Source organism: Pterocles gutturalis, unplaced genomic scaffold (genome assembly GCF_000699245.1).
Source record: "Pterocles gutturalis isolate BGI_N339 unplaced genomic scaffold, ASM69924v1 scaffold9470, whole genome shotgun sequence".
NCBI classification, from domain to species: Eukaryota; Metazoa; Chordata; class Aves; order Pterocliformes; family Pteroclidae; genus Pterocles; species Pterocles gutturalis.
This window is the reverse complement of record NW_010145873.1, coordinates 45,782-68,907: the sequence shown is the minus strand read 5'-3', so window position 1 is coordinate 68,907 and position 23,126 is coordinate 45,782. Positions and strand designations below refer to the sequence as shown.

At 41.1% G+C, this 23,126-nt stretch overlaps 1 protein-coding gene across 1 annotated transcript in view; it reads right to left on the bottom strand.

Annotated features, from left to right (window-relative positions):
• Positions 1-23,126, bottom strand: part of LOC104470560 (anoctamin-1-like) — a 41,648-nt gene that overhangs the window by 6,521 nt on the left and 12,001 nt on the right. The window contains 18 exon segments of the mRNA XM_010085528.1: positions 13-165; positions 752-897; positions 1,131-1,231; positions 1,269-1,279; positions 1,337-1,386; positions 2,019-2,067; positions 2,070-2,120; positions 2,838-3,039; positions 4,393-4,461; positions 5,532-5,609; positions 7,571-7,642; positions 8,436-8,447; positions 10,256-10,338; positions 13,046-13,206; positions 14,259-14,393; positions 14,957-15,021; positions 18,450-18,491; positions 20,050-20,105. Of these exon segments, the coding sequence (XP_010083830.1) occupies positions 13-165; positions 752-897; positions 1,131-1,231; positions 1,269-1,279; positions 1,337-1,386; positions 2,019-2,067; positions 2,070-2,120; positions 2,838-3,039; positions 4,393-4,461; positions 5,532-5,609; positions 7,571-7,642; positions 8,436-8,447; positions 10,256-10,338; positions 13,046-13,206; positions 14,259-14,393; positions 14,957-15,021; positions 18,450-18,491; positions 20,050-20,105 (1,536 nt within the window).

Genomic DNA, 23,126 nt, shown 5'->3' with positions numbered 1-23,126 from the left:
ACGTGCACTTACCTATATCCTTTGCTCTGACTGCTACCGGTCTCCTCAGCTCAGTCACAAATTTTTTTGCATCTAGACGGATTTCAATGATGTTGTTCAACAACGCAAACAAAGGCGCCAGTGGGAAGGATGCAACAAACAACGTTACAAACCCAAACTGAATAACTGTAAAAGAAAAAGGAACCATTTCAGTGGCTGTGGTCAGTCATTCCTTAAAATACTAAACAAATTTTAAGACAGATCCTTCAGGAATATCTGATTCTGTAGCAAACAGCATGATGCCAAACAGTTCTCAGCCTTTCCAAGATCAAAAAGTAGGAAAAGAAATGTACGGCCAGGGCAAGGTAGACCTGATAGCCAGTGGTTAAATTCCTTATCACTGACTCAACTTAATACATTACTTGAAAAAAAAAATTACATGTGATCTGTCAAATATGACCTGGTTTACAGGCACATATGTCTCTCAGAAGGTTTAGCCCAGATTTCTGAGAACAGAAACAATCTGGTGTGAGAACGCGCAGTGGAAATTATCCCATCCGAATTCAGTAATTGATTTCCAATGTAGGGTGCAACCAATGATAAAATATGCCTCGCAATCTCAAGTTCATGCCACTGAATCATTTGCATTTGAAACTTGACAATGACATGTCACATGGCTTGAAAGAAAATATCTAAAATATAGTGCTAAAGTAAGGGCTCATGAACAGAATCATAGTGATGGTTTCAAACGCCTTCTTTCCACCTCACTCACTCATTTCCATATATTCAGGGGTGAGTCCAGCGAAAGGCTCCAGGTTGTAGTCCACTTCATAACGCTGCTTTTTTTTCATGTGCTCTTCATGGTCTAAAGTTTGCCGGCGCTTTAATTTCATATATCGTATAAATTTCTTCATTTTTCTGGGGGAAATGGAAACAAGACACCGGCATTGCTGGATGCAGTTGCAGCAAGGATGCAGGTATTTGCAATACAGCAGATGCAAGCTTACTGCAAAAATCTTGCAGGTAACCTACGAACCCCATTCACATCAAGGGACAGTGGATACACAGTGTAGTGCATGTATCATAAAAAAAAAAAAAAAAAAACCAAACCAAACCAAACAAACCCAAAAACCCCAAATGTTGTTACTTACGGGATGCCAATCTCAAATAAATTGTTCTGAATCAGCTGCTTGCCCAACATGATGATACTGAGCTGGATGCACAACTCCATCAGGCAACCGCCCGGAGCACACTAGGGTGGACAGAGGAAACATCGGTCAGAACATCACCTGCTCCATCCCTGTGGCGGGGGCAGGTGGTGCTCCCACCTAACGCGATCCCAGCGAAATGCAATTACCTCTTTTTTTGTGGAAAATGTAGACGTAGTCTCCTGGACGTCCAACAAATCTAGGGCACAATGGTTAGAATTACAAACTTCATATGTATCTTATACTTTTTATATTTAGTTCCTAAGGTCATTTATGTCAGACTCTGCCTTTGAGTGGGACCACCTAATATGCTTAGTTCTGAAAAAGTGAATAAGAAGAATTATCTTTGGTTTTGTTTTAACGAGTAAGTCCTGCTTACTGAGTAAACAACTCAGTAAAAGTGCAAGTCCCGTGTCCTACAATATTATAGGTACACCTTGGCAGAAATCCTCTAAGGCAGTCCTCCTTTCTGTTGCATTAGCTGGAACATGCCACATGGAATATTTATTTTAGCCTTGTGCTTTCATGCTGGTTGCCAGAAGAGATATGATACTTGCTATGATATCAAGAGTGGTAAATAGACAAGGGTAAATAGCCTGATGGGGGATTGTATCTGAACATAAAGTTATCCTAACAAAATGGCTTTCATAAATTTGAAACAGCAGAGTACCAGGCCCCTGCTTTATCCCACGAGGCTGCAGAATTTTTTGGGTCAATACAGAGGAGTTTTTAAACAAGATTTACTTTATCGTCCTACTATGGTCTTAGCTCAGCTACAGATCTTTCATAAGCAACAAGCTGGAACCCTCAACAGCCTTCTGTGCTACTCACCGGCCTTTGAAGAAAGCAACGTAGAAAATGGGCGTGTAGGCATTGACATGAAAGCCTTAAAAATCAGCCGCTCTTCAAAATTCTTGTCAGTTTTTGGCACCTCTGGAACCAACGTGAGACGGATAAGAAACATTAAGGAACATTTAATGATCTTATAAAACATGGACTTTAGAAAACATCACCCATCTTTTAAACAAAGAGGTATACATTTATAACAATATATACATATACATATTAAAGCAATATGGTCTCACTGAGGTCAGTGGTCAATCTGCTGAGGATCTCACTGTCAGATGTGTTACAACAGTAATTCCAGCTTCATTCCACATCTGGCTGGCTTCCATGACAATCATGCGCAGGTGGACAAGAACTTACCTGAAAAGATTTCTGGACTTTTTGTCACCGGTGCTCTTTGGAAATGATTCAAAAAAATTTCTTCCTACTGTTTTTTTTTTTACACTCAACAATGTTGCATTTCTCAATATGTCTTATGCCAATTAAAAAATGGCAGAAAATGAAAACAGCAATTGCATGATATAGGAGAGTGATGCTCAAGATTAGGTATAGGAATTTCTGCTGTACCCCCACCACCCATAACTGTTTAGAGGTTAGCACTACTGTGGCTGAAAGAAAAACTTTAAAAATAAAGCCAAATCCATGTGCGCTTTGATATTTGTAAGTAGCTGGTTAGAATTTTAGCCACACATTTGTATTTCCTGGGCTTGCTCACCACTTTGAAGTTAATGATAAAAACCAGTCCCTTGGGTCCCTCTCATTTCAAATCCCTCTAGCAACTATCAGTCAAGGATGTGAACCTACCGATCTGAGTTAGCCACCTTGCGATGCAGCCGTACACTTCATCCAGGATGATGATGACGACCAAGTTGATGATGACCGCGGTGGCAGTGACGGTGACCCTAACGCTTGAGCGGCCCGAGGGCGTTGAACTGATTGCCAGCGCTGCTGCCGTGGAGATCCGGTATATGATGACTCCAAAGACTATGGCGAACGTCAGCCCAACCTGCAAGGGAGAAAAGCACAGCATCTTAGGAAAGATTTAACTATAAACACTTTGGGTGGGACTTAGCAATGACCTTAAAAATGGGATCCCTGGGCCATGCCTCAAGTCCACCAAATTCTGCATTAAGGCTCCCAGTTGCTTTGATGAACCATGGGAAAAGATCCTCTTTTGCTAGTAATTTGATCGTCATATGGAAAAACTGATATAAAGATGTCACTATCACCTGCAAAAGCCTTTTTTTTTTTTTTAAGACATCTAAATGTAAACTACTTACTTATATTCAAAATATTGGTGGGCTTCCTTTCAGCCTTAACAGCAACAGCATATATATACAGTATTTGCTTTACTATAAAAAATTATAAATTACTAAAAAAAAGGCACGGTTGAAGCAGAGAGGAGTATTTCAGCTTAAATCTGCACTCAAGCCTTCAAATACCTCGCTCAGGCTCGCTGTGCTGTCATAACCCCAAACTGAAATTCAATTGAAATTCAACACACTTCCTGGCAATGTAAAGGTGCACAAAATCTTAGTTTTTCATTGCTTAAATAGAGAAACAATTTTAAAACTTGATTCTTATAAGGTACCAATTCTTCAGCTGGGAAGATTAGAGTCACTGCATTTCTATTCTCTGAAAATACAACAATTAAAAAAACCCCCAAACCAAAACAGCATCCCTATCCCAAAAAAAACCAAATCAACTGAGTTAGTTTGGCATATTCTGCCTTTGGAAAGGGCTTAAGCCTTTTTGTGCATCTGTCAATCTGTTCCATGTCTTGATTTATTATTATTTCCTCCAAAATGTGTTTTAAATGCTGATGCTTTATCAGCAAATGGAAAAGGCTGTTCTCATCACTATTTTACCTTTTTCATGAATTAAGTGCTCTGTTTGCAATTCTCCTGTTATATGGTGTAAGCCCAAAGTTGACTGGTTTATTAAAAATCTTTGCAATCAGGATTCCAATTCACCACATCATTTCTTTCAAAAAAAACTGGTATAAAAATGAGGCTCTTCTCTATTTCGTGACCTTCTGAGAGGACTCTCTCCACTTTTTACATTTTTTACCATCAGTGGTGGTGGTAATTTCCACTCCCGTGCCCTCATTTTCCCCCCACCCTATTTAGATATTCTTATTTCTTTACTGGAAAGAGATGGCAAAGTAGAAATTCAAGCTCTTGAACAGATTTGAGATTGTAAAACCAAAAAGTGCTTGAATTTTTTCACTGGGGAAAAGCCACTGTGCACCACATCAATTTGCTAAAGCTTGTCAGAGTTTCACGAACGTTCCCATCACTCCTGCTCTGGACAATGACTCGGTAACATAAAATTTCAGCTTTTGCTGGGTGATGCTTACCATGAAGATAATGCCAACAAAATTGGTAAAATAGGCTGGAAAACGATCCTTCCATGTCAGCTTTTCTGTCTAAAATTTGAGGGGGAAAAAAGGGAACATTTAATAAAGTCGGAGTGTGTGATTTTGCACGTGACAAAAACAGAGAGGGGGAAGAGAAGGCGAGCAAATACACAGCGGGTTAGGAGATGCAGACACAGTGTTTACAGTTACAATTCCACACAGGCAAATTGTTTACTCCATATCCAGCTTCCAATCGGTCAAGTGCCTACACTGCGACTATAAATAAACCCGATTTTTCTGTATACTTTTGGAAGGAAACGTGCAAATAGGCTGTCATAACCCATGAAGTAAGACCTCTCTTACTCTTAAATATTTTCTTTTGCTTTCCCCAGAAAAATTCTCCTTCTTCCTCTCTCCCTTCCCAGTTAATATTCCACAACTGGTTCCACTGAAATACAGATTGAGGATGCTACTGGGAACTCCAAGATGAACGCACGGTTTACAGGGGAGATCTTGTTTTTGGTGTGTGATGAGACTTGAAATTCCTTCAAGAGGAGTGATTTCTAACAACCTGAGTATCCCCGTGGTATTCAACGGACCACACCAACAGGAGCTAAGATGCACATGTATGATAACTATAGGATACCCTAAATCCAGTCAACGGCCTGAATTTGGGTACGAAAATGTCGTTTAGAACAGTATCACTCATCTAGAGTCTTTCATAAACTTCAATGCCAGGAATTGTTTCTAAACACCAGAAAATTCACAACGAAAGGAACATGATGGAGGATGACACACACGTTGTAATGAACATTAAAAAATACTACTCCAATGCTATTTTTATGACATGCACGTTGTCTCGGGGAAGTGCAAGCAACTCTTCCAACACACGGCCCATGCTCACGGCAAAACGGAACGTCAGTCCGGGGCGGTAAAGCTAAGATTAGCCATGCAGTGCCATTCCCAGTGCACAGAAACTGTCCCAAAGAGTGCTGAAGAAACAAGGGGAGGAGGGGGAAGAAACCCAGAACTGAAGGTGAATATTAAAACAAAGGTTCCAACAGCCAAAACCAAATTGATTTGTGTCTTCCATAATTACTCATAATTTGAGTTCCTTCATAAGTTTGAATAAAAAGAACCAATTTCACCCCAGCCATGACTGTCTTAACTCTTTGTCTCCATTTGTTTGCTGTCTCTTCTGGAAAATATCGATGCTTCTGATGGCAGTCAAAGGGAGAAAAAAAAAGGATCGGGCAATATAGCATTACACAGCACTGATCAATTAATCTATATACTCTCTACTGACTCAGCATACATAGCGATTTAGCCACAAGTGAATGCTCTATTAGTCTGCTCGAGGTTTTGTGCTTCAGCTTCAGGTTAATAAACATAACAACAGCAACAACAAAAAGACAAACTCTTGCCCCAAATCCTGGGGTAGATCAAGCAATCCTTCAAAGGACATTCCCTTTTTTATTTAGGATTGTGCCCTTCTTCTTCCTTTATAAAGAATATCCAAAAAGTTTTCCCTTTAAAAAATATATATATTTTTAAATTGACTTCTCTTGAAAAACTACAAGCCATTTCTGGTTTAGCTTTAGATATTTTTTCTTTAAGAAGATTTCCAAGTTGTCTTACAACTGTTGAATTTGAACTTTTAACACTCTAGATCCCAATGAAAGATAATTACAGAGTCTTCCCGAAAAAACTCCTTTTCTCACGTTTCCCAAATTAGTAACATCCAAACGGAGCACAGCCCCAAAAGTTATAAATAGTCTGGTTAAAAAAAAAAAAAAATTCTTTTCTTCAATGCTCAGCCTTCATACTCCGATATTTTGAAGCCACCATCCATTAATTGTCCGATTACCCTATAGTCTTCCACATTGAAGATCTGAATGCCCAATATACCCAAAAGTACAGTGAGTCACAGGTTTTTAGCAGAATACAACAAAGTCTGTATTTAAACATTGTTTATCCAGCACAGAAGAGGGCAGCAACCCAAATTCTTTCTCCTGCAGAGGATTTTAAAGCGGTGCTGCCAGTAAGGTGAGCTGCTTATGCACCGCATCCTATAGATTAACGGGAACATCCCGCCGACAGCTTTGTGGCATCTTTTAAGAGGGACCCAATGATACTCAAGTACAAGCACATGACAAAATCAGACACATTTAGTTTAATGCCAGTTCAACCTACATACGCTGTCTCTTAAAGCGTATTTAATGTTAACGTGGTTACTGCAGTTGTATTTTCATAGGGTTTTTCCATAAAATCCCAGTTTAGGGCATGGTTCCATGCTACAGTGCCACTGGCAACAGACACAAAAGAGGAATTTCTGCCGACAGATTTTGTTTATGCTGGAGCATTTACTTCTCTGCCTAAAAACACTGTCATACAAACAGCTGGATTCTTGCACTTCAGGGGGAATAACCTCTGGCAGGGTGGGAACCAGTAAGTGGGGGAGAAAAGGAGCTTTTCCAAATCGATCTGCTGTGGACAGACACTAACAGGGAAGGGGTTACAGCCTTCAGCGAAAGGACAGGGAAGCTGCTCGCAGGGATTGCACCAGCCACTGGTGGGATGCAGATGCCCCTGGGATGACTGGCAGCACCTTTGTCATGGGGATGGAAAGAGCGAGTTCAAAGCAGAAGTGAGCGCTACCTTGGTCAGTGGCATAAAAGGGAAGTTATAGTTTTAAAAGGCAGAAAGTTATTATGGAAGCTGGAACTCAGCAAGGAAATGGGTGTTAGTACTCTTCATTAATGCTCTATTAATACTTTTATTTACAAAAAAAAAAAAAAAGTCTAGCAAGACAGAGAGCCTCTCCTGAGAGGCTTTAGGTACTTACACTAGCACAGACTAAGATGTTGTGTTACAGTTTTCTCAGACTTGATTCGTTAGCCCAACAGGAGCACCCTTTCCATTGGGCTTAATTAGCTTCCCTAAGCCATATCCCCGTATCTAATTATTAAAGACACTTCTAGACTTAATCAGGTCTTGTGCACTGGCATACACAGAGTACCCCATGTATGCTAGGACCGAAGACCTCAGGAATTTAAACACAATGATGTGCAGTGACTCTGTTTTTTACCTATTTCTTAGTCTTGGGTCAGTGCTTGCTATAATGACCTTCTTTTTCAAAGTGTTTCATAAGTGACACAAATGGATATTTTTACCATACCTCTTTCTGTTTGTGTTCTTTTCTCAGTGATTTTTCTAAAACTTTCGCTTCGTATTCTGCTCTTGGATGATCCTGTGAAATAAATCGCATTTAATAATAAACCAAAATTATTTATTTTCTCTATCAGCTACATATGAACTGTTTGTAGGTCCATTTCCTGATCAATTCCAGGTTTTCTAACTAAATACTGTCACTCAGTATGTCATTCATGTCAACTGATAGTCGACTGTAATTAAAAAAAAGTTAAAGCTTGTATCATTCACAGTTCTACAGGAGCAACTGCAGAATGATCTGCAATCGCTATCAGACACCCACGTGCAACACTGTGTAGATTAAATTTAATACAGAAGAGGAGACAGCATAACATGTATTAGATTAAATTAGATTTTACATGTCATTAACTGTAATTTCAGTGATCCTCAGCTCACGAGGGAATCAGTTATCTGCTGTCAGTATGCAAAATACTTGGCTTTGGAATCCCAGAAAATCATCAGTTGGGGTCTTCCCCTAATCCTGTCCTGGACAGCATCCACTGATCACCCCTGTGCATTGATGGAGAGGGTGCAGGAAACAGAAATGAGAGACAGCCAAAAGATTCCGAAAGATTCATGGATTCAGAATTCATGGTAACTACGCACTGACAAAAGATTCAGAATTCAGTGATGCATCGGATGGGAAACAGAATGGAGTTGGAAAAAAGTCTGAACAAGTGGAGAAGGGGAGGGTGTAAGGGCAAAGCAATCAGAGGGAGATCTAAAGGAAATCTGATGCTCGAAAAAGAAGAGGTGGAGATCACAAGATGATATTCATCAGTAGATATGTAATAAAAAAGGTAGGAGCAATTAAAAAAAAATGTTTTCCAAACCTTGACTGCCTCCTTCAGGAAACCATAAAAAACATAAAAAAACAAGAAAAAAACAAAAACAAAAACAAAAATTTGATTACTGAACTGTTGCAGATCATATTGGATTTATATTTTAAAAATTACATGAAACAAACAGGTACAGTGGATGGCTAGACACTACCAGAGAAAATCAGTCTACTCATCTTCTACAACATCTCTGAACCAACTGTAAGTATTGTGTGAACTGGGTGTCCCTAAAAACACCAGAAGATGAGACACTTTGGGTTTCAGCATATCACTTGAAACTCCAGCTCTTTAACACAACACTAGCTTAAGTTTCACCCAGAACAGAAATAGGAGGGGCTTAAATTCTTTGCTAAACCCATCTATCGGGAGTTGACTCTACAAAACAAAGAATAAAATACACTTTACTAACAGCTGCTGGTTTAGCTGGGTACAGCTCTGAACTCGACATAAAGGCGATCGACATTGGAAAGATACAGTTAATCCTTCCTACTTTCATGTATGCTAACAACAAGTTACCAAAAATAAAAGAGCAGTACAGTATCCAGGAAAGAAATCCTTATATTCTCTTCCCAGTAAAACAGGTATATCTAGCGAAGTGCACGGCATAGTGCACCTAGATGCGTTATGGAGGAGATAAACATATCAAAGAGGAGATAATTCAAGCAGAAAGGTTTTGGGGGTGAGGGGAAATATAACTGTGCTAGGCTCATCAAGCTGCATAGTGTTAAACCCCGGGCTGGGGAGGTTTTTGTTTCATGTGAGCAATATTTGTTGTGTATCTATTTAGAACATCTAGTGATACGGCAAGGGCGGTCATGCTTCTTTTAATAATAACTACAGTAAAAAAAAAAAAAAAGCCAGCTGGACAGTAAACAAAGCAGCGAACGCCCCTACAACCCGTGGGTCCTAGCTTGGATCTCGCAGTGGGGTTTTCATGGCACCGATTGTCACATACGATGGGAAAATGGAAGGGACCCGCGCGCCCCTGCCACCTCGGAGCTGCTGTACAGTCCAGGGCACTGCTGCCGGGACTGGGACTGCGTTAGGGTCTAGGAAGGTGGTTTTCTTTTTTGTAAAGTGACAAAATTAAAAACAAAAAGGTGGGATACAGCTTCTCAGCTGGCTGAGGATTTTCCCTCCTTTCCTTCCAGAGTTTCATTGATTTTTAAGAGCTTTTCTCATACAGATGCAGCCCTTTTCCCTTTCGTGCCGTTTAGCTCATCTACTGTAAACCTGGCTAGGGATATTCATTTTTTTTTAGCAAATGAAAAAAAAAAAGAAAAACCCCACCTCTACACTTGTGTCCCTCCCAGTGCCCCAAGCCCACATGTCTGGCAATATTTTCTGCGGTATTTTCCAAATCAGGGCTTGATCCTGTATCGTTAAAGTTAATAGGAATTTTTCAGTGCTTTTTTAAAGTGCTGTAACTTTATCAGCTTCAATACATTCATTTCTGATTTACAGCAGCGTGAGATGAACGAGGTCCTCGGTTGTTACCACCCTGACACGAGCCCAGGAGTAACGTCTGAGCTGCACATTCCACGCCTACGCTGCTAGGTGTGACCTGGCTACACACTTTGAAAAAAAGAGTAGATTTTGTGGCTATACAATTACATTTCTATGGCAACAAGACTTACTAGTCATACTCTTGCTATAAAAACCTCAAATAGTTCATGCACAGGATTTTCCTTTCTTCTAAATGACGGAACCACCCCCAGAGCAGTTCCCCATGAGGCAACGTCTACAGGCTGGGGGCAAGGAGCTATCGGTAACACCAGGGTGGAAGCCAAAAAGTCAGAACTGAAGGGACAAACCTCCTCCTCTTCAAACCCAGTCAGGTCCCACCTGTAGTTGAGACGCATCTGTTTTCTCTTCCAGTGTTCCATAAAGGTGGCAGCTGAAACGACAGTTTTAACAATCATTTTGACATTTTATAAGAAAAAAAAAAAAAAACACATCAGCCTCTGGGGTTTTAGGAGATGCGCTGGCCACGCTCCGCATCGCCTGCTGTACGTCGGCAGGCTCTCACCTCCAAAAGGTCTCAGCATGTACAATAGCGTATCATATACCAGGCTGGGTTAACTTCATTTTTGGTACTCTTTTATTCAAGAGTAACGTCTGGGAAATACTGATTAACAGGGCTAGGAGCCAAGCTTTTTATCCCAGCAAGCTGAAAGGAAGGGCATTTATTACATCCACAGCTTCATGGAGAAAAAATGCCTACAATTTTTTAAGGGGTGCAAGAAACCCAACCTTATTTAAATGTGTGACTAATGATATTGTTGGTCTTCTTCGGCATATAATTCCATCCAGAAGCCCACATAAACCTCCGTTTTATCTTATAAAAAATACAAACGATTTAACTAGCCTTGTACTGATGGTAGAGTTATTTCCTCAAAGATATCAAGATAAAGCATTTTTATATTTTTATAATTACAACCACCTAGTGGTCGTAACAGTAAGGTTAGCTCTAGTCATCACACCCAACACCAAATACCCATGGCAGTGGGAAAACTGTTAAAGAGGAAGCCTTTATGGGTTTTTATCATTAGAAACACTGCCATTTTCTTTTTGTTGGAGAAGACCTACAGAAAAGAAATCTCATTAAAATAATTCTTGAGTCCCAATGAATGATCCCGGTCTATATCAGTCGATCCATCTCTGAGACCGAGCAAGTTCTCAGAGGACATATTTAGATGCTGGGAATACACCAGTGTTGTATAATAAATAAGTGATTGTGAAAGAGGCGAGTTTACCAAGAAATGGTGTTCCCAGGGGAGCTTCCCGCAGTGAGTATTAACAGATGTGCTCAGAAACGTTCATATCCAGAAAAAATGGAGGCAGGGAGAGGGCAAGAAAGTTGAACAGGGAGGAAAGGACACCCTCGTGGCTGGGACAAGGCTACGATCATGACATTCATTCGCCTTCCAAGCAAAAAACCCACATGTAAAACTTACAGCTGAGCCCTTTGACAAGCCATAGGCTTCCTGTAAATGGGGATGGCCATAGCTGGGTCTTAAGAGAGCCTGTGTCACGGTCCTGGCATTGCCTCCCCCCTCCCTGTCACCAGCAGTTCTTGTGCCGGGGTCTGCAGCTTGCACGTACAGCAAGAAATACAGAAAATGAACAAGACGTCGTTTATTAGTGCTACTAGAAATCCTTCCATGGCACTGACTTACAACAACGCAAAATGAAAAGACTGCGTCTGAAACACAGCCAGCTGATTTCAAAAGCCCTCGGTGAACGTGCCAGGTAGTGATGCACCACCTCATTGCCAAGCGTACCTGCATCTTCATATTTCATCTGGGCCCATAAGCATAAGTGGAGCTTAAAAATTCCCAAAGATTAGTGTCCAGATGCTCTTATCTGCCTTCTCGGACATTTTTAATGCCATTTAATACCAAACAGCACTGGGCCATGGTCCATGCATCTGGATCGATGGGCTGAGGCCAACTGTATGAGGTTCAGCAAGGCTCAGTGCCAGGTCCTGCACTTGGGTCACAACAACCCCATGCAATGCTGCAGGCCTGGGGAAGAGTGGCTGGAAAGCCGCCCACCAGAAAAGAACCTGGGGGTGTTGGTTGACAGTTGGCTGAATATGAGCCGGCAGTGTGCCCAGGTGGCCGAGAAGGCCAACAGCATCCTGGCTTGTATCAGAAATCGTGTGGCCAGCAGGACCAGGGCAGTGATCGTCCCCCTGGTGAGGCTGCACCTCGAATACCATGTTCAGTTCTGGGTCCCTCACTACAAGAAAGACAGGGAGGGGCTGAAGTGTGTCCAAAGAAGAACAACGAAGCTGGTGAAGGGTCTGGAGCACAGGTCCGATGAGGAGCAGCTGAGGGAGCTGGGGTGGTTTATCCTGGAGGAAAGGAGGCTGAGGGAAGACCTTATTGCTGCCTGAAAGGAGGCTGTAGCCAGGTGGATGTTGGTCTCTTCTCCCGAGTAACAAGTGATACAATGAGAAGAAATAGCCTCAAGTTGCACCAGGGGAGGTTCAGATTGGATATTAGGAAAAATGTCATCACCAAAAGGCTAAGTGATGTCCTCAAAGTCCAGGAGCAGCCAGCATCAGAAAAAATACCTCTAACGCCACTGCTCCTGCTTCATGGTCTACATGCATGATGTCTGTCTGCTGATAAACTTAATTGCATCTCGGAGCACACTCAAGAATCAATCTTGGTTTGTCCTGAGATGCTAAAGGCCATTACACTTCCCTGCGGAGCCCTCCCCACGACCCCAGAGTACATTAATACATTTCTTCTGTAATGTTCTAAAGTGGAAGCTGGCGCTGCAAATAGATTTTTTTTTTTTTTTTTTGGCAAGCTGTGCAATCCCGTTAATGAAATTTTGACATACCACACAGCAGTTTTATGACAGATGCTTAACAATTTCATTTGATATTCATCTTGAGCAACTTTTTGAATTTTAACCTTCAGTCCAGAATATAAATTTGGGGGTGACAGTTTCATGGAAAGAAAAAAAAGAAGATAAGTTCTTTATATAATTAACTGCCTGAGTACAAACACACTGCTTTATCTCTTCTGATTCTTCCTGTTGTATTTTAAATAATTAAAAACTTAACATGAAGGCATATATCTTCTTACCCCAGAGAGCCATGAAGACTGAGAAGAAGACAGTTGCAGGGTTATCGAACAGATGACTTGCGCGAGCAGTTGCACAAGCGGAGCTCATCTTCCAGTAGCTGCATGTTCTGTCACATAGGGGACACATGGTGATGTTGTTTCTCTGGTCACACATTTCCATACTGCAACAAAGAAACAAGATATGAAAAAAATCACGGTCAGTACAGGTCCATCTTCCATGCTCCAGTGACCTTTTCTCCTCTGCACAGCATCTGTTTCTGGTCTGCAGGACCACCAGATACTAACCTCCCAGTAGCTCTAGGCTTTTTACTATAGAATCTTAAAGTAAAAAAAAAAAAAAATCTTCTTTGAAATACTAACTACAGTAACAGATAAGGTACAAAGGAAGCGCTGAGTATCCAGAGACTGGAGTTCAACAAATTTAACTTCTCTGCACTCCATCTGTGAAATAGAAACAGTGACAGTCCCCTTTGAGTTTCTTCCACTGTTGGAAGCAGTACAAAGCAATCTTAACGAATAAAAGAAAAATATCTATTTTTTGATATCCGTTATCTGCTTTGTTACTCAGTGCTCATGCTTGTTGTATAAACGATGTAATTTTCACCCACAGCTGATGATGCATGCAGGGCAAATAATGCAAAATCATATGCCTTTAAAAATATTATAATACAAAACTTATTTAAAAATTTAAAAATAGTAGGACATCAAGATTTTGGTAATCTGACCACACTTGTTTATATTAAGCATGTATATTCTTCATTCATCTTTATGTCACACAATGCCCTCCTCAGCATTCTGTGCTGGGAAGCACTAAATCCTGTCATTAGCAGTATTCTGTCGGTTTGTTTTAACATAATGATCTGAGTTAGGAAAAAACCCAACACCTGAGCAACTGGCCAAGAATTATTTTTAGTACATCAATGCAAACTCCACAAGTAAGATTAACAATAAATGCTAACGATTTAACAATGCGCCGCAGTTCTGCTGCCCACTCTCAGCCCTCGGTAGCGCTCCGTCGCTTACTGGAAGCAGCAATCAGCGGGACTGCAAGTTCCCCCATCCCTGCGGATGTGTCCGCATTTATAGCACAGCTTCTGAAAGATGAAGCGTGTGGGGTGAGACGAGGGAGAAATTAGTAACAAAATATTTCTAGAGAAAGGTAACTTCGAGTGCCTAGTGGTCTCCAATAACAGAATCTATTTATTTGTTTTACCTTGGTATATTCTCATCCACAGTTGCACAGCCATACAGGAAAACGATAATCCCGACAATCGAAGCTGGAATAAGCATTTGTGTATAAACTCCCAGCCAGGCAAAATATAGTCCAATCTTCTCTCCAAAGTATTTTCTGAAATACATTAAAGAAAATAAATGAGAGAGAGAAATGTTTTCTATTTCTTAAAATATAACATGGCTAAAATTATGAATCGCAGCTGGATTAAGCATGAAGAAAGTAATATCTGATGACCTGTGGGAATTTTTTTCTTCTCAGATGACTCTTTTTCTCATGATGCTTGGAGTTAATCCAGAGATACAGGCACCATGAAAGCAAGTCACTCCAACTAGTCATTTTTCCCCCCCTTGCGTTTCTGCTGCGTGAATTGGTGTCTTTGGATCTCCTGTGAGCTAATCCTCTTTAAAAAGCACCTGATTTTCCCTAGAGAGTCTCAGCTCTCACCATAAGCAAACAAAATTCATTAAAAATATGTTCCCTGCAAGCTTTCACACAGTGGGATACCTCAGCGTGCTTCTAAACCTACAGAAAACTCCTTTTCCCCCCGTGAACTTCCCATTCTCTGGAGTCCCCCAGGGTGGCACCGCGGGCAGCATCCATGCAGGGACACCAGCACAAGCACCGCCGTGCACAGCTTCAACACTGTGGAAACACAACGTTAAGGGCTGAACTCTCACCTCACCAGGTCAATCGGTTGATATTTATAAAAGACCCCGTAGCTCGCCCACTCCTCGCACAGGAGCTGTAAAACAAAGACAAGGCAGAAGCTAAAGCACCGCGCACATGAGCATCTCCTCCTCTGGTCACAGCAAACTGTGGAGCTCACGTTGTGGATCCGGTCTCACCACTTTTGTGGTTTCAACACATCATCTGCCAATACACGCCCGCCTGCATGAAGTATTAAAAACCAATTTGATGATTTGGCATGCTATAATCCAGTGATGAATTCTAGTACATTAAAAGGCTCTTCAGTGACAGGACTGATGGATAACTATAGCAGGGATGGGGAGAGTAGTCTTGATTTTATAATCTGTAGGAGAAATCTAGAAGAATGGATGCAAAAGATGGATATGCTTGGGCTTACAAGACAGAAAAAAATAGAACAAACTGTTTTCTCTATACAGATTATAATATTCAGCATCCATCAAGAGGTGCTGTGTGGAGGTGCCTCAAAGGCTGCATTTAAGAGTTTTTCAGCTTTAAACTACAAGAAGACAATGATTTCCACTCATCCTTCTGGTCAGGATTCAGGCCAAGGAAAGCAATGATCCCCATTAGTAATTTATAAAATTGAATCCCTCAAAAAACCAGTTTCATTTGAGACCTTCAACTTACCCCTTACTTCGTAAAATATAAAAATAGCACTTCTCGGATCTGATTTTTTTCTTAAATCAGTTCAGCTATGAGAGTGAACAGAAATCAGTGTGTGTACAAAAAATACTGGAGAAGACAAAGTGTGCTCACTGGCCACTTGTGCAAAAAGGGGAAGAGAAGCTTTACATCTGCTTCTGAAGTCAGGTCTCCCTTTGCTGCTTTTGCCCCTGCTTTGACTCAGTGACATGAACTTGGTGGCAGGATGTTCCTGGACAAATTCCTGATATTTCAAGGAGATGTTTTGATGGTCACTTCTGTTGTCATTAATTCATCTGGCAACATCATCATCTTTTTCCTTTTTCCTCTTCTATTGCTCTCTCAAATGTAAGAGCATGAGCTGATCACTGCCAAGGTATTTCTTTTAATTGAACACTGGGTAAAAAATATTAAAAAAAAGTATAAAATGTCAAAGCTCAGTTACACAAACCTCCATCGATGGGTGAAGGCGGCACACCCAGCTCAGCTGTGGAAGAAGCTGCCATGGGGAACCAAGAGCTAAACCAGTTATCGTTACTGGGAGGGCAACATCATTAGTCTTGTTCAGAGAAGAACAGACCAAACAGGATGTTTGGGAGAAATTTGGGAGAAATTTGACAGATGTCAGCCTCCTGCATTTCTCCAGTGAAATGGCGCAAGGCAAGGAAGGGCAGACTGGCAGTCCCGCCGCTGCCCCTGCCCGTTCCTACTTCTCACACATTAGCACAGAGAAGTCCTACAGTGAGCAGCGCTTCCAGAGCAGTTCTGCCATTCTCTTGCCAAATCATTAACACCAACTTTCCAAGCTGGACTGCTGTACTTCTCATGCAAATGGTTCAAGTCATTAAAAAAAATACAACTTCTTCACTTTTACAGAAATTCCCCTCTGCAACCCCAAATCATTAATCTTTATTAGTTTCCTTACACTAGTAAGAGCAGAACCTGAAGCCTAAAGACAAGCCTTTATTAAATAGCAACACCCCTGCAAATTCTGCTTTTATTCTGCTTTAGGTCTCTTTCAACCACATTTCCAAATGTTTAAGGCCAGCTGCTGATATCTGGGAAACAATTAATGACTCAGAACACCTCAACATTCATATGCACTAGCTAAGACCCTTCCTTTTATTTATTTATTTTAATTTCATTTTTACAAGCTAAGTTTGTCCTGGAAATTAGATTCCCTTTCTGTGATCTAAGCTGGTCAGGCATAGCAGGAAAATACTAAACTAAGGAGATTTTGCATCAGCACCACGGTTCAGTTTTGTAGAGTGCTGCAAATTTGTGCCTGAAGTACAAGTGAATTATCTCATTTATCCTGACATTTATCAGCCTGCTATTCAAAGCACAGCTTCAAAGACATGATTAGAGGAGATCAGCGCACTAGCCCTAAATATTTACTTAATTTCCATGCCTCAAATCTTTAATTTTGTTGTTAAAAAAAGGCACAAGCCTGGCCTAGCACTGGATTAGATTAAAGAAAGCTTCAAGAAACCAGAAGAACCGTGCCAAAACACACCAAGAGATAATTTGAGGGAACTGGAAGTCAAAAGCCAAGGTCAACATTTCCAAACACCCAGTGAACTTGTGAAAGGAGTGAATTTGGGAGGTTTGAAAAGTTAGCAATAAAGATGACAATCTAGACGGTTGGAGAAAACATGGACTTTCATCCTATTTTTGGTTGAGCAACGTGTTGCTTAATAATGCAATGACAGGTATGTGGTATTTTTAACACAAACCAATGGAGGGGGAAAAATAACAGTCACTGTCTTTTGATGAGCCATTTGCACCTTAAGACCCAGCAGAACTTTAAATTTGGGAACCTATTTTTATATGACCAACTTGGAAGGCTTTCGTTCTGCTTTTCCTACGACCCGAGCCCTCACTGGTCCACAGCGCTTCTTTGGATACGTGACCATGAAACCATCTGGAAAGGGAAAGTTTCAAGTCTGAAAGCCCAACGTACGGCACCCAAATTTAGTAGCTCCTCCTGAGAGAACTGGTTGTAACCTCTCTGCTCCAGTTTTTGTCTTGACTCATGGAGAAGCTTCCTGTCTTCTGCAGAGAAGTGCGATCTATGTGGTACTTGCACTCTGAATTTAAGAAATCAACAGTTCTCCAAAGGGTGAAAAATTTGCTTTTTCTTATTTCCTTAGAATAATTCCTACTCATTTTACTACAATGAACAAACGTATTTCAGTATACAGATGACAAAATCACCATTTAAACCACAGACTTATGTGAAAAGTGATGCAATGCATCAGTATCCCTCCACACACCAGTCGCTGGCTGAACAGCACACATTAAAGCTTTGCTGAGAATGTCTCCTTTCTGAGAAATATTGAATCCTCATCTTTCCCAATAACTTTTCTGCTTGTGTTTCCAATTGCCTCCCTCCCCACCCTCCCACTCTGATCCTCACACCCCAGATCAGCAGCACATTAATTCCACAGAGGTTACGGTGCTGAGACCAGAGCTCGCTGTGGAGTGCAGCAGGATTTATATCAGATACGGGTACCAGGGTATGACTGAGCATATTCTTATCAGAGCTGCCCTGAAATCACATCATCTGATGTGATCATCCATACATAAATGCTGTCAATATTCTTACCAACATGGCAAGAAACGTATTATCGAGCTTGGTAATTTATACATATCCATACTGCATTCCACATTCAGGCAAATTTCTACTTCTACTGCTCGGCATTTAGTGTCTTTTTGCAGTATTTTCTGTGAAATCTTGGGAAACGCCCAGATTCCAACAGGTGACTCTTCAGCCTGTGACTCCTCCGAATATGTTAAACCCCCTTTAAATCAACTTACTTTTCTGTCATTAGGTTCCACATTTTCACCTTCATAGTCACCCTGGGAGAGAAAAAAAAAAAAAAAAAAAAAAAAAAAAAAAGAATAAGAAAATCTGCGTCATTCAGGGATTTGTGCCCAGAGCTGCTATGCATCTTGCATACCCATGGATCCCACTCACTTAATGCATCAAAAACAGAAAAAGCAATCTGTAAAATAATGCTGTATTTTAGGAGTTCATTTGTCATAGCACACTTCATCTTCTGTCATCAGGCACATTAAGGAAGAGTAATAATGTCTGTCAGTGGAGAAAAAGGAATGAGTAAGTGATAAAGGTGGCCTAAAAATGTCAAGGGAAAGGATGCGGTATTGCCATGGTATTTGGGGTTCAGCTCAGTCCACTTGAAAGAGGAGAGCCCAGCTGAAAGCGCTGATCCCTATCCAGACTCTCCAAACACTCGGGGCTGATTAGATTTGAGGTTTTAATTTGGAGCTATTTTAAAACAGGATAAAGAAGTAAACTAAGACAACAAATAACTTATACACAAGACTATCAGTAGCTGTCTAAAAACGTGAGACAAGTACATGCAGAGAAGTTTATTTAACCTTTTTGGATTTCTAGGCGATACTGCTGTAGTTTAAGAGTGCTGGACATTTACGATAAACATCAGGCTGTTCTGGTCTCAGTTACACCGAGATAAAACATTCACGCTCTCATGTAAGACCAGTGTGAGTGAGGTGAGCAGAAAACTAGGAAGGCATACTTCATCTTTACATCCCATGCCAGAAAACCAGCACCAGGCTCGACAGCCCTTGCATGCTCATACAGCCGGCACATCAGGAGCAGCACGACTGCCACGTCCCCTTGACACCCATCAAGCCTTTCTGGAAGGGTCTAGCTAAGAGCGTGTGTTCGTCAGTTCTAGGCGTACCTGGAACCTCTACGTACAAACACCATCAGCATCCATCTGCTGTGCGCCTCTGGGAGGATGGGGATCCCAGCTCCGGTGTGAGTGTCACCAGAATTCCTGACCTCTCTCAATGAACACTGCAGTTGAACACACTCTTGCCATCCTACTGAACTGCCCCAAAGCAGACTGCATCAGTGAGAAGGTCTGCAGTCACATCCAGTCCCATGAAATATGTCACTTCCAATTCTGGCTTATGGTTTTTCCTCCAATGGCAACCAATCACACGGACACACAGCTACTGACATCTCCATACTTGCAAGCGGGATGCCAGGGAGATGTGGATGAGGGAAGTAGGCACCTGGTGCCCCAGGAATAAATATATTTCCTAGCACTGAAACCAGTAACCTCAGGAGCAGAAGATCAGAAAATAACGGAAGCATTTAGTTTGCTAAGCCACCAAAACAGCTCTTCTCGTGTTACATTAAAACATCACTTAGGATCACCAAAGGTAGAACAGAGGTGGGGAATTCATAAAAAGTGAGCAGAATGATGGAAACAACCTGCAGAAGTTACTGCAGTCATGATACAAGTGAGCAGGAAGCCAGGATCCGAAACACTCGCGTTTGGGATGATGCCATTCATACGTAACACACTATGGATTGCTTGGTGTCAGATAGCAGACATGTAAAATATTTTCCAAGATCACTTACATCATGCAGAGGATATGCAGCACTGTAAACTCCATTGGCAAGCAGACTGGTGATCCCTTGAAAAATAAAGACATAATAGTTATTTACAATTTTGCGGTTAGACATTCTCACTTTATCATCCTTCCTGGAGATTTCCCTCAAAATACCAGTCATTTGATCAGATAATGATTTTTCTGCCATCTCATTCCTTTCCATGTAGTTTCATTTTTAATCATATAGGTTATTAAACATGAATCATTTTATGAAATGGAAAACTGCAGAGAGCAAGAGGAAGATCATATATATTTGAGAATCAAGAATTAGAAGCCAATGACTTGAAATTAGTCATTAAAATGAAGTACATTTTCTGAGAAGTCAGACTGATTTAAGGGCAAGCCTGCAGATTCGAAAGTGTGTAGCAGAAGGCTCGATCGCAAGAAGAATATGGCTGGAATTGATGGCATACGGGAACACGCATACGCACGCATCATCCACACAAAGTTTTGAATTCAGATTTCAGATTGATTAGAGAAATTGTAGTGAAAGCCTCTGCGAAGACCTTGGCGTAATACTTACCATATTTACCACATTTTCGTCTTTTATTTAAAAGGGTAGTTTCCTTCTTTCTTCCCTCTCCTTTCCCTGTTTACACATCCGTTTATTAGTGACATGCATGATGCTGAAAGCAATTAATGCTTCATCTATAAAATGTATGTGGCACAAGGGACTTTGAGGAGTGCTGCCTTCCCAGGGATGGTATCGCTCCTTAACTTGGGGTGGGTCAGGAGGAGTCAATGTGTAAATTTGGAGGAGCACAACGGCGAGGGGCTTTTGGACACTGCAGCTTGCTGCACCATTCCCAAAGGTCACTGGGCTGGACCTGGACCTTTGAGGGCTGCAGCACATTACTTCGTTAATGTTCTTGCTGCAGCTGCTGGCATTAATACAGACACTTCCAATTATGGAGTATTACCCATGCCTGAAGGTGTCGTGTTAGCCGTGAAGATACATTTGGGGAGTCAATGAACCAGTTCTGGTGCTGAATCAGAGCTAAGTCAAGTACTTGGCTTTGTGCAAGGCTAAGCTGATTAATGCCAATAATAAATAATAACAAAAAATCTGGCCACTGGTATCGTGGAGAATTTAAAAGGACTTTGAAAAAGAAAAGAAAAATGATGTGTTACAGTGTGCTCCATGTTGCCTGTCAGTTCATTGCTAAGAAAAGAGTGTGGGACTGGATTTGAGAGAACAGTGACTATGAACCAGGCAACAGCTCACTGTAGGTTCACTGAGACATTTTTGATTGTTCTTGAAATGAGAATTTCTTCAGTTCATTAACATTTTTAAGATACTAATCACCTGCTGGAGGAACTGCTCCAGGAGTGCTCAGTATCCTGCAGTATCATTAATTTTTAAAGTCCTAGTTAAGATTATACAGTACTATGAATTGTCTGCAAATGTTTCCATGCTTCTGGCAGAAATAACTAGTGAGCAGATAAATTATTTTTCTAAGGCTGTGTGACCGACCGAAGAGCTACACGGTACCCTTCTACATATCAGCATTTCACAATGAAGACAGATTCATATTTTCACAAATTTGCAAAATAAATAACAAAGACTGCAGTGTTCACTGGGCAGCCGCCTTTTTTCCTGCTGGGCGGAAATGTTGCAGCATTATCTGTATTTGCTCAAATCTGTTTGCAACCTTTGCTGAGTTGTAGCCCAGCATTCCAGCGCTGGGACACAAAGGACCTGATTGAGTTATGCTGAGTATACCCACGGACAGGCTGGCCTAATGACATTTTTATTAGGTATACTGGGTGACCTTGCCAGTCTCAGGTAGAAGAACAATCCAGAAATCCTACAACTTTACTTTTTTTTTTAGCCTCTGCCCCATTCAACTCATCTCTAATGTGTTTCCCATTTCTAGACCACAGGAAAAAAAAAAAAAAAAAGAAAAAAATTAAACCAAGTGCATAACTGACTCCAAGGCAAGAATTCACACTGAGCTGTATGACCTTCCCCTTTCAAGAGTGCAAATACGTAATTTCCAAAGAAAACGATCCAGCACCAGACTCGAAAAGGGTCCTGAAAGTCACAGATTATTTTGGATTTCCCATGCTACAGGGAAACAGAACTTCTGTTAATACTGGCCGAACACCAAAATTTAGTGTATATAAGGACTCAACAGAAAAGTCAAAGCATGGAAGTAATTTCTGACATAAATATTCTTCTATTATTTGATGTATTTCCAAGCAGCTGATGGGTCAATATTGAACAGAACTACCTGTAATTCAAGTTCCCATTGTTTTATTTAACTGCTTGTAGGCAAATAAATGCAAAAATGGATTCCACCGGTTATTAAACATTTTTTCCCATGTTCATGCACTTTTCTCATAGAAATTTGTTTCTGTTGGTTGTCTGTTAAGAAGCTTGGATATGAGGGAATTCAGCCTTCCACCTTATATCATTTGGTTTGCCATTAACTATTTGTTAACTTTGGTCCCACAGTCAAGTATAGACCTATATATCACCATATGTATAAAATAAAGTATGTAACAGCCGAACGGGAAAAGCTGCCAACAAATCTTTAAGGTGTCCTGATTTGCAATTCATGTTTACCAGTACTATGAATTCACTTCTTACAGCACAAGCCCTAAGACCGATATCCTAAAACTACTGGTCATGGCAGTACAAACTTCGCACCCATTGACCTGCAACAACTGCTTTGAGGGCTACGAGATGGGCCAGCTTTCAGGGCATGCCTTAGTCCTTGGCTGTTCCACTGAATTAATCTCAGTTCCACTTAGGACAGTGTCTTGGGCAGTCATCAGTTGAGACTATTTGACTCAAGTCACTGAAAAGCTATCCCACAATAAAAATGTGAGGTTCCTACTTGAAAGGAATGGGCCAAGCCATAGACTTTCACTGCAGTTATCGAAATTCCTGGTCATACCCTCCTCCGCTTCAGGGGGTGTAAAACTAAACCAATGGAGAGCACACATTATCCACTGGTTTATATCACATCCAGTCCTGCTGCAAAGGACCTAGCTAACACCTGCAGGGGCTATGTGCTCACTTACCACTGCATTTAGAGT